General features: G+C 38.1%; 1 protein-coding gene across 1 annotated transcript; it reads right to left on the reverse strand.

The window, feature by feature from the left end:
- Window positions 1–4,868: 4,868 nt before the first annotated feature.
- On the reverse strand, window positions 4,869–12,275 carry LOC114249435 (tubulin beta-1 chain-like). The gene is made up of 2 exons (XM_028183019.2): window positions 12,061–12,275; window positions 4,869–6,650 (listed from the first exon to the last, which is right to left on the reverse strand). Exons 1-2 carry the CDS (start codon window positions 12,115–12,117, stop codon window positions 5,364–5,366), a joined length of 1,344 nt encoding a protein of 447 aa, XP_028038820.1. The 5' UTR covers window positions 12,118–12,275; the 3' UTR covers window positions 4,869–5,363.
- Window positions 12,276–12,901: the final 626 nt, after the last annotated feature.

The following is a 12,901-nucleotide window of genomic DNA, read 5'->3' on the forward strand; positions in this document are numbered from 1 at the left end:
GTTAGGGTAAGCTGACATAGCCTCTCAAGGCTAACAGCATAGGTAGGAAAAAAAAGTTCCAACTCCATAGAACTTTGAATTAACATTTGCGCGATCGAGAAGTTAAAAAACTCGCACTAAGCACACGGATTCAAACTTCAAGTTTAAGAGATGCAATAGGATCTTCTATTTAACCCGAGATTTCGTACGGAATCAATTGAGTTATCAGTGCGTGTAAAGATTGTATACTTAACCATTGTTTGATGTGCTTTTAATTGCCCGGTCAAAGGCAATGATCGTATAATATTATATAAAAACTAATTATGTGATGTCGTGGGTCACCAGGTAGGAACGAAGTTCCTTCGGCTAATGTAGAATCGAAACAATTTGCAAAAAAAAAATCGTGCTCAATTTTATGTTGGTTTTCTTGATTTTTCTCTTAAATTTTGCTGATTAGTTTTTATTTAAGTACAGGAAAGTATTTAAGAAATTCAGTATTTTAGGAAATAATAAATTACGTAAAATAAAAATAAAATCGTAATTCAAATTATCAATTAAAATAACAAAATATGTCTCTTTATTTTTGTTTGACAACATAAAATTACATAGAAATAGAAATAATTACAAAATAGAGAGAGAAGGGATGAGAGAACGAAAAGAAAGAGGGAGAAAGAGAAAGGTATTATACACTACTCGCTTGTGAGTCCGCATAGGTAGGTACCACCACCCTGCCTATTTCTGTAGTCAAGCAGTAATGCGTTTCGGCTTGGGTTAAAGTTATAGGGTAGCGCAGCCGTTGTACTGTAAAACATTATCAATTTCTATGAGCTCCTGTTACCACTTAGCACCAGCTGGGCCGTGAGCGGGTTCGCAGATTTAATTCGGAATCAATGAAGAAGAACTAAAAAAAAAAATTACTGAAAATTCATTGTCAAACAGACTAGAAAAAGGCAAAAAAGGTGTTGTCTTAAAAAATTATTGTGGGCTCGGTGTAGTGACGGGTCAATGTAGCCATTTTAGGGAGAGACTTATGTTCAACAGTGGTCTATGGGCTGATGGTGGTAAAACCTCGTCAGCAGTTACCAAACAAAGAAAAAACAATCGATTCTCAAACAGAACAGAAAAAAATTGTACTTAACTTTGGTGGCTTTTTCTATTTATTTATATATTTCAGTGATTGAAGTTGTTGACTGAGAGAAATCATCACGTAACGAAAAAGCATTATCGTTGAGATGATAAATGTGTACTTTAATTTCAAGGGCTTAAAGACTAAACTTCGATGCACTGTACCTACTATGAACTTAGATTTTATAAATATCAATCTTAAAACAGTCACATTAAAGGTGAAATCGTTTTTTTTTTCTATTATATACAATTTTTCGCAGTTTTACCATAGACAAAAAGAATTTTTACTTACGTAGGTACTCACAAGCATAGAACGCTTACCAACATTCCGCCTGTAGCTACTACGAACCATTCATGTTTTTTTTATTGCTAGATCGGTGGACGAGCTCACGGCTCACCTGGTGTTAAGTGGTTACCGGAGCCCATAGACATCTACAACGTAAATGCCGTCCCATCTTGAGATAAGAGTTCTAAGGTCTCAGTATAGTTACAAAGGCTGCCCCACCCTTCAAGCCGAAACGCATTACTGCTTCACGGCACAAATAGGCAGGGTGGTGGTACCTACCCGTGCGGACTCACAAGACGTCCTCCTACCACCAGTAATTTCGCAAATTATGATTTGTAAGCTCGTCCACACATCTGAGCAATAAAATAAAATTAAAAAAACTTAGTTTATTATATATTTTCAATAAAACATCAACAATAAATTCATTTATCTACTGAGTGAAAACTTTTTGGTTGGTAAATCCATTAAAGTTATTTCAATTTCAGTAATGACGTGTTTCGGTTGACAAAAGCGATTATTGTTAAAAATGGCAGACCTATCCCTTATTATTCTGCTGTAATTATTACTTTCTTATCAGCTCTTAAGATCTACATGATATTTTAACTTTAACTTGTGATATAATCGTTGTTTGTGAAGAAATTCTATGACATCATGTCGCTTATCAATTGGCCAATTTACATTGAACTCTGTTCGGGCAGCTTTATGTCAAGTAATCGTTTATATTCAATGCATTTTTTATTTTATATGTAACAAAATAGAGTATAAATTTCTTTGGCAAAAAAATTAGTATATTCCCATTTACTTTCATAGAAATGTAGGCCGTATTAGTGTGGATTTGAAGCTAATTTTACCTGTCGGCTTTGTGTTAGTTACGTCTGTTTCGGTTGTATCGTTTGACGGGATATGTCAGGGTTCTAAACCTTTGGTTTTGTGAATGCATTTCTATTTTTAGTTCGATGATGTCAGGTGGTTTTTGTATGCTTTTGGATTGACTTAAATTCCATCAGTTATAACAACATAAGACCTATTTTTCATCTTCTTAGCTGGACTTTGGTGTGAGTGGGTGACCACGGCCATCGCAAATCATGCGAAACGAAATAATCAGAACGTGATCAGAAAAATAAATATAACTAATAAATAAAAAGACAGGCGTCTGTAGCAAGCCGCTCTGAATATAATTATTTTTTTATCCTGCTATTACATTAGACCAGAGTACTGAACTTAGTGTTTTGTGTTTGGTCCTTGATTGATCTAAAGTTGATTAGATTTCTTAATGTCGGGGAAATAAAATTGAAAGACTATTATAGTAATCGGCAAACTTCTTGAGCAAATGACCTTGACTGCGCAGAACCGAATTTTAGATCACTTTGGTGGTGAGGGTGAGGCGCGACGGCAGGGGAAATCGTATCGAGCGCGTTATTGGTAGATCAGTCGAACCTTGCGTCCCGCACCGCGCCCTCATTCCGCTTGCTCCCAAAAGTACGCTTGCGTACAGTGAAAAGTCTATCGTTATTAATCGTTAAGTTATTTGTTATAATTGCTTGTGGACTTTGTTGCCATTGCTATTTGTTGAGTGTTTGTTGATTTTTTATAAAACATACATTATGCCGTGACAAACTGGTGTAGTACTTAAAAGAAAGGGTAGAAAATTTGTGTACGACGTATATTGCTTCTTTATAAAACAGGGGAAGAATGATATGGAAAAATTAAAACAGACTTCGGAAGCAACAAAAACATCAGTGAGTACTGTTAGGTGCATTATTAACGAAGCTAAAGGCTCTGGCTTGCTCGCCGTGTTTCGGACTCCGGGTAAGAAAAGATCAGGGAAGAAGAAAGTTACCGGAATGGATAGTTTCGTTCAATCTGTAATAAAAAGATGTAATCATAATAACTACATAACAAGCAGCGAAACTCCGTACCGTAGAAAGGCTTCGAAAAATTTAAAGAAGATATAAATTTTAATGGCTCGGAATGAAGCTTACGACGAATTATGAAAGAGCTAGGCTTCAGATGGAAAAAAAGAACAGAAAATAATCGGAAGCTGGTAAATGAAAAAAGTAACATTCGATTACTACGAATCGAATATCTTCAAAAAATAATTAATTATAGACAAAAAAGAAGACCGAATCGACCGAGTTGTAAACTACGCCGATGAGCCCTATGTCGACTCATCACGATGATAGCGACTCGGGTGATGAAAACAGTGATGATGATGATGGTCAAGATTATGATAACGAAAAAAAAATTACAAATACCAGCTTCGCTTCAACTGAACCAAGACCTGGCAACAGCTCTAGTTTTGACTTAATAGAAGGAATATCTATTTTACCCCAAGATTAAATTATTACAATTATTAACCTATATGTTTTGTTGATGTTCTAATAAATATATAAATAAATACATATATTGATTTTAATAATTTAATAGCATTATGACGCAGAGTAAGTAATGTTTTTGCACGTGAGTGTACCATGCGCAAACTTACCCCCACTACGTCAACAAATGCTCAAGAAGTTTGCCGGTTTTTATACATAAAGGTGGATACAGTTTTGGTAATTGCAGGACTGTTGTACACTTGTATCGTTCCAGAGACGTAGCTCTGGCTTTTTAATCTGTAATTATATTCCAGTCCACGAAAAAAATAGTTTACTATGCTGTAGCATGGACGTCTGCTCACCTACTCAGACATTCGTAGCCGCTGTATTTCTAATTTGACGCTAATTAGTTTTTCTGAGTTCTATGGGACCTATTTAATTTTTATTTTCTGTTATGATACAGACAGCAACTGTTGTTTTTCTTTCTAGATAGTTCGGGTTATTTAGTAATTTCGAATAAGAGCACAATTATGTAGAAGAGTAAAGTTGAGAAGAGTAGGGAGGAGAATCGATGAGTGATGTAGCCATCTTGTTTGGGGTTAATCATATAAACTACTTGCTGAGTCCCGCGATGCTACCCGCGGTTATTGTCGTACCGCGGGTGACGCCGCATGGCGAAGCTATTCTAAAAAAGTAGCTTAAGTTACTGCTTATATCATCAGCTACCTATCAGTGAAAGTCTCGTGAAAATCGGTCCAGCCATTCCAGAGATTAGCGGGAACAAACAGACAGACAGACAGACAAAAATTGTAAAAAATGTTATTTTGGTGTATGTACCGTATGTATATTCATATGCATGTACGCGTATGCGGCTATTTCAATATTACAAACAGACACACCAATTTTATTCATATGTATAGATTTACGTTTTACGTATTTTACATGTCGAACTTGCTCACCTCGACTTGCACGATCATGACACAATTCACGCTTCATGACACCGTGCCTATCTTATCTAGAGTTACGTTACTTTTGTTTGTCTCATATATTATATTCGATTCGATTAGATGATACCGTAAATAAGAACTTCAAGGAAATGTTTATGTGATAATAAGTCTGTTTTTTCTAAATAAGATTCAAGAAAAGAAAATTAAACAATCAGATATAAATAAAAATCTTTATTATATACATTAAATTATTGATTATCATCGCTAACAAAACTTCGGTTACTGAAGCCGTCACAATTAAACGTTTGGCGTTCATGGCAACATCCAAACTTTATACACTCTGTGCAACAAAAATAAAATGGCACAGGTGTCCGCGTTGAATCAGCGTTGGTAGGTATCGAATTTTGATCCGCCATTTTGTTTCTGCTGCACATATGTAAATAAAAAGTGTCTATTTTAGATCAGCCTTTACAAATTTCAGATCTAGCTCTCAACGAGGCCTGGTGGAATATCAAGGAATGTATTGAACAGATTGTGTTCGTTCAAATAATTTGTCATAACCGGGAGTTTAGTCGTGCTGTCTGTTAAAAGTTAGAAAGCATGTCTCATCCTGACACTGTATAGGAATCATTACGGTTACTCAAACAAAATGTAACTCGGTATAAATGGCATCCACTACGTTGTAGAGCGAGAGATTATCCCGCTGCGGATTTAATGCTCTTCGATCTCCTGCTCCTGCTCCTCGTCAAACTCTGCGTCCTCGTCGGCGGTGGCCTCCTGGTACTGTTGGTACTCGGAGACAAGGTCGTTCATGTTGCTCTCAGCCTCGGTGAACTCCATTTCGTCCATGCCCTCGCCGGTGTACCAATGCAAGAAAGCCTTGCGCCTGAACATAGCGGTGAACTGTTCCGAGATGCGCTTGAACAGCTCCTGGATGGCGGTGGAGTTTCCGATGAAGGTGGCGGCCATCTTGAGACCACGAGGGGGAATGTCGCACACGGCGGTCTTCACGTTGTTGGGGATCCATTCCACGAAGTATGAGGAGTTCTTGTTCTGGATGTTAAGCATTTGCTCGTCGACCTCCTTCATGGACATGCGGCCGCGGAAGATGGCGGCGACGGTTAGGTAGCGGCCGTGGCGTGGGTCGCAGGCAGCCATCATGTTCTTGGCGTCGAACATCTGTTGCGTGAGCTCGGGTACAGTCAAGGCACGGTACTGTCTGCTTCCACGGGATGTGAGGGGAGCGAAACCTGGCATGAAGAAGTGGAGACGCGGGAAGGGAACCATGTTTACGGCCAATTTTCTGAGATCAGCGTTCAACTGACCGGGGAACCTAAGGCAAGTGGTGACACCAGACATTGTGAGGGAAACTAAGTGGTTAAGGTCACCGTAGGTGGGTGTGGACAGTTTGAGAGTGCGGAAGCAGATGTCGTATAGAGCCTCGTTGTCGATGCAGTATGTTTCGTCTGTGTTTTCAACTAGCTGGTGAACTGAGAGAGTCGCATTGTATGGTTCGACGACAGTGTCTGATACTTTGGGCGAGGGGACTACTGAGTATGTGTTCATGATTCTGTCGGGGTACTCTTCACGGATCTTTGAGATGAGGAGGGTGCCCATACCGGACCCGGTGCCGCCACCGAGGGAATGTGTAAGTTGGAAGCCCTGTAGGCAATCGCAAGATTCTGATTCTTTGCGGACTACATCGAGGACCGAGTCAACGAGCTCAGCGCCCTCTGTGTAGTGTCCCTTGGCCCAGTTGTTGCCGGCGCCGGACTGTCCGAAGACGAAGTTGTCCGGACGGAAGATCTGTCCGAAAGGTCCGGAGCGGACAGAGTCCATGGTGCCGGGCTCCAAGTCAACGAGGATAGCGCGGGGCACGTACTTGCCGCCGGAGGCTTCATTGTAGTATACATTGATGCGCTCCAACTGCAAGTCAGAGTCCCCATGGTAGGCACCGGTGGGGTCGATGCCGTGCTCGTCGGAGATGATCTCCCAGAACTAGAACAAAAGAGAATTTCCGTTAGATTTAAACCGATCTCTAAAGCGTTATGTAGACTGCAGTCAATTAACATGCCAACACGAAAGCTCAGCGCGCTCTCGAATTACATTTAAGTGCACAGCTATCGCACTTTCGAACCGGTTCGTAGAATGCAATCTCACAGGGCACGCCAGTCCTTGTCAGTATCTGACTGACATTTCGATGTTCCATTCAAATCGATATTGGAACAACGGAGACGTGAAGGTAGACAGGATACAAAGTACACGATCAATAGTAGGCGCCGTAAGTTGGATTACGCAAGACAATGGTTCGACGATTGAGTGCAATATACTTGCCTCGGCGACGGGTGACGCCCACGGACCGTCCCATATTCGGTTTATCCATCCATATAAGCGGTGAACGTTTCGTTGTAGTTCGCGAACTCATTACCATTCGATTTTCGATGTTATTGAAATAATTATCGGCATCAGGGCCACGGACCAGATGTTCACGATAGATGCATGACGAATCGTCAAAATCTTGAGTCAAGTTATAATAAATCAATTTGTTTATCGCGCTTACGTAAGCCGACGAAATTCTCAAGCTATCCTTGACAGTAACAAAAGGTCTTAAAGGCAAGTAGCGACTGTGCACATTAAAATTCTGTCGCCCGACCGACTATCGGCATGATGTCATCAGGCGAGCTGTACTGTGTGTGCGTGTGTGTTACTATATGTACATATATGGTAATATGACTTAGTTGGACACTTATTTAATCAACCTACCCAGTTTCGAGGAACCATCAATTAGCATAGCTTTTTGAATGGATCAATCTAGATATTTCCTTTTTAAATATTATTGAAATCCAATGGAATTTAAAGGACTTATTTAAAAAAAAGGTTACTTATGTCTGATATTTAACTGTTAACAACACAAATGTTTTATAAGGTTCGAGCGTTCGAACAATTCATTTATCTTATCCTAATGTTTGGCAGTAGGAATAACGCTTTAGATTAGCAAGTTCAACGAACTCAGGGCGGTCGATGCCCATCTATAAATAGGAGTCGGTCTCGCCATGGCGTCGCTTCAGACGCTCCAAGCACTCGTCCCATAAACCGTTAAGTGTCAGTGCATACGCGTGTTTCGGTGAAATTGCATTGCCCATATTTTCTCTCGCAAGAGGCTCATTGTGCCGTGCCCCGTTCACATGAAACTTTCATTTGCTTATCTAGTTACTAAGAAAGTTACCTTAACACCGTCAGATCGATCGCCTTTCACTTTTATTATTTAAAATCGACTCCGAGCATATCTTACAGTCTTTGAAAGTTGACACGTCTGACAAGTCCCGCAATCTCTGACAAACGTATTAATGAACTGTTCGCGTTGTTTAAGATCATTTTACTGTGGAGAAATCCGTTATGTACCGATTTGATTGCGATTTTTACCGTTTTCAACATAACCAATGCCTCGCGAGACGAATGAAAGATAATCGAGGTTACCTATAGAAATGTATGTGAAGCTTAACAAACAAATTTACATTGATTTCGCTATGAAAAAACCTATTCTCTAATCGATTCTGTGCGGTGAATTTTGAAATGACTCATCTTTGATTTATTAAATTCGTATCGCGGTGCTCAGCAGAGTAGAAAACCTGTCTGAATCGAGTTCCTCCTCTATTGTTTCGGTCGGAGGCCTCCTTATGAAATTGCCCGTAACTTTAGCTTCCTATACTTTTGTGTTGTACTGAAAAAAATGCTTTTTTCATATGAAATATATTTGTAGAGAGGCTTTGTCCTAAGAAATGTAATTCACCAATCACTTCGCGAACGTATTTACATATATTTCTTGATTAGACAAAGAAGGCGATATTTTTTTATCAAGTTATATATAGGCGATTGACACGGACGGCGTATACGGCATGAGTTCTCTTGCTGATAAATTCCATTTAATGATTCACGTACTGAGTAACGCATTATGCTGTTAAAAATAACTCCTGTGCTCATTGCAGAATCACTTTCAATTAAAATCGGAAGCGAGCATGGACACGATTTGACCTTTTGCCCCTCTTTTGGGCCGCGAGAAAATCACGCCTACACATGGGATTTCGTCTATAACAATGCAAGCGTTCAGCATCATATTCCTGACCTCTATTCTCCTTCGCATTGTTAGGCCTCGATAAAGCATTGTTGGAATTAGTCGGAGATAGAAAACAAATCGAAGCATTGATAAACGATTGATGTTGGGAATTAGTGGTAATGGATGATTGAAATATTCAAATAGTTTAGTATATGAGAGTTTTTTTATAATACTATATATAAATCACATTTCGATATGCTCTTTGTAAATAAAAACCAGTTTTATCGAAATGTTTCGAACTTCTGAACGTTTTTTTTTTTCATTTGACAGCTCATGTTTTGGCGCATTTTAGGAATTTTAAAATCAGATTTTGGTAAACATTTAGTGTTTACGTTAAATTGAAATTTTATATTATTATTTAACGTATTGTATTTAGCCGAATTACCTTTCTGTTATGATAATATACTCAGTAGTACCGTCAAATGGGGTAAATAGGGACAAAATCGAACTTCAGATTGAATTTTAACATAGTTCCAATTAAATAGTCACTGCTCAACCAAAGAAATAAGTTGAGTCTTGAACGTACCTAGGTGATAAAAACCGTTCCATTATTTTAATTATTCAATTTAAAGAAATAATCGGAAAAATAATGGAAATCCCAATTTACCCCGCATTCGGGGTAAATTGACACGGGTAAGGGTTAAATTGGGATATTTGTAAGGGTTGTCAGTACGCGGTACTGCGATATATAGGTAGGTAGGTAGGTGCCATACAATTATTTATATGGACCGAAATGATGAATACAATCCATAATTTAAGCACAATACACAACATAGTGTAAATTAAGCTGGTTTCTATTCCGAAGCGATGTGACGTGAATGATAATCAACAATACAATGATCAAAAAAAGTATGTGCATGTTATATTTTAGAAAATTATTATTTAATTTCTTAAAAATCACAACTCTGAAACAAAATCATAAAATAGAATAAAAAATAGAAAACAAAAGGACTGGAAATGAAATAATACAATTTTATTTAATCAACATTTTCAAAATAATCTTTGAGCAAGAGTAAGATATCAGGTGAATAAGATAAAAAAGCAGATTTATCTGATTACTGCCTATAATAACAAAAATAAAAGAAATTATTTCTAAGCTAAATAACTTCTTCTTTTTCTCCACCTTATCCCACTATGTGGGGTCGGCACAGCTAATTTTTCTCTTCCATTCTCTTCTATCAGCCGTCATCTCAACACTCACTCCTCTCTCTCTCATATCGTCATTCACACACTCCATCCATGACATACGACCGGGCAGATATTACAAGGTAAATGTCGCGAAAAAATGTAATTATATATATACTTTTCTTTTACCTATAGTACTTACATAAACTAACTGATAAACACATTAACCTTCTTTACATCACGCAATTGAATGATAGTATAGGCTAAAAAATCTATTATAAGATATCAGTGACAACCCTAACAATCCATCCCTATTTTGTCTTTTGGCGTTCCAATTTTGTATTTTCTCGTCCCTAATTTTTCCAGTCTCGTTCCAAATTACCCTACGTACGTCCCAATTTTCCCCAAAAAGAAAGGAAAAATTGTACATTTTTTATTTTGTCGAAATATTGTATTTAAAATAAGAATACTGCAACTTACCGTTTGTTGTGGTATTTCCAGGTGTATTAAAAACTTATATAAACTGTGATCTTATTGAAAAAACAATGATATTATTACTTTTTTTAAAAGTTCTGTAAGCTGTTTTAAAACGATCTTTTCAACCAGTATTTTCAATTTAATTTGACGAATTTTTGGGACCAACTTAACTCATATTTAGTAATTCCATAGTTAACTCGGTTTTTCTTCTATACATTGATAAATATTAACATAAACAAAATTAGGTCGATTCCGTGCTACAGGTACTTTGAGAATCTTCCGCAGGTTTGTCCCAATTTACCCCAGGATCCCAATTTACCCCATGTCATGGTACTACTGTTACTGATCGAAGCTCTCTTGCGTTTTTTTTTTCCAGAAGTTTCTAACCCTTAACTTGTTATATTCCTTTTAAGCTTTGTAAAATGAGTAAAAAAATATTTATCTATTTCTTCTAGCCTAGTAACAAGTTAACTAGAAAGTGCTAAAAGATATCTCTTTGATATCAGAGGCAATAGACCGAAGTGAAATAATTACAGTATGTGTCTTCATGCATCGATGATGACGTTCCACCGTTGATGATAAGCGTAGATAACTGAGGCATTCTCCTGGGATACCAGACACACAAGGCTTGAAGACGAAAATGTTTCTATATTTTACGAAAATTTTGAATATCTGGTGAATGCGATCTCGAACCTCAGACTGACCCAACCACGAAATCGATGCTTTATGATTCAGAACCTTTATTCGACATTATTATGAAATTTAAATGCCCGATATGGGCAATAATAGCATACCACAAAAATTTGGAGTTAACTTTATTATGTTTGCAATATCGGTGTCCAGATGTGTTGTGATCTTGTGAGCCTGGCTCATATGCTATATAAATGAATAAATTGACATTGCAACAAAAATATGTGCGAGCCCTCTTAGGACAGACAAAAATCAACCATGTCATTTTATAATGATTCCCTTGATCCATATAACCTTGAGTGTCAAAAAAAACATCTGTCAAAACAATTTCAACCTTTTAAACCGGTTCCGAGCTATTATAGTTACATATAATATCCATTTTGAATTTTAGTCCTTGACAACAAAGTTGACCAATAAAAACAAGCCACACGACACGTAAGTGACATAAGCCTTTTGTGAAATGAGTCATTTTCGATTTCAATATGTGATCTCAGAGTTGTTTGTACCGAAACTTATTTCTTGATGGCTTTACAAAGATTTTTTAGCAACGAAAGTAATTTCTAAGCGCGCTTGTCTATCGATTTTTTTTTTCTGTGAAAGTTTTGGCTGACACGGCAGCCATTAATTAAACAAATGTTATTGGGGTGCGGCAGCCCCGCGAACGCGGAACTGTCACGCGTGTCAAATCTTAGTTTTCTATTTCAGAACGAACGGGAGTATGCAACACGTAACATAGCGCGACCTAGATTTTTTTTGTTGAGTGCCTACTAAATGAATTTCAAGTAGTTTGTGTGCACCACGCGATTTCCATTTAGGGAAACCGTTATGTTTTATCGGTATAACCGTTTGCTTGTTCGAAAACCGCAAGCTTTACGGCGTCGGCCATACCTACCGTGTATTTTGCAAATCTCGAGCCGCCGGAAGCATTCTTCTGGCAAAGGGAAGAACGGTGGTGCCGACACGCGTACCTAATACAAAAATTAAAAGCAATTATCTCCTTACCTTAGCTCCAATCTGGTTACCACATTGGCCGGCTTGTAGATGAACGATTTCCCTCATTTTGTATAAGTTATTTTATTAAAAAATTGCAATAATATGACTACACTACGCGACTCTCGCACAACACTGCTCGGTTTGATCCGCCGGCCGGCGCGGTGGGGAATTTAGAGGTTCTCCTCGCCTCCGCGCACCGATCTAGCCTCGCTCTCTGATTGGTCGATTCACTCGGCGCGCAACTTCGACTCACGAAGACAGGCTTATCAACAGACCGAAATGGAGTCTATCTATATTTCTATACATGGATGTTGTCATCGGTACTTGTAACGTTGCCAAGTTGTTTTTGCGTTCCGAAACGCGAATCGATTATGAATTTTTAATGTTTTCAATAGTAAATTTAAGTTGGTCGGTTGAAAGAGATGATTTTTTCTTTGTGAAGGATGAGTGAGTTTTGTTAATGTTTCTGGTCTATTGGAATTGTGACGTTCGGTAGGAGATCGTCCCTGAGAAGTTTTGTTAACAAAGCTAGGTTATCTTAGGTTCAGTTTATAAATGATATTTTAATATAGATAAACATTAATTGTACCCATTTAGTCTTATTAATGACCATCCCTAATGGTTGATTTTCGATCAGGTAATGACTTACTAGATAAAATATTCGATATCAATTATGATTGTAGCTCTAACAGAGTTAATGATACTGTTAATAAATTACTCGACTTAATTAATTGAATAGGAAATTTTTTGACGTGTCCGTCTGCATCGATCGCTCTATTCGACCGGCTGAATGACCAAAAAGGGGGTTGAGGGGCACCGAAGACTGGATGGAGTCACTAGCACGTAATGG

This window comes from Bombyx mandarina, chromosome 20, assembly GCF_030267445.1.
Source record: "Bombyx mandarina strain Sakado chromosome 20, ASM3026744v2".
Lineage (NCBI taxonomy): Eukaryota > Metazoa > Arthropoda > Insecta > Lepidoptera > Bombycidae > Bombyx > Bombyx mandarina.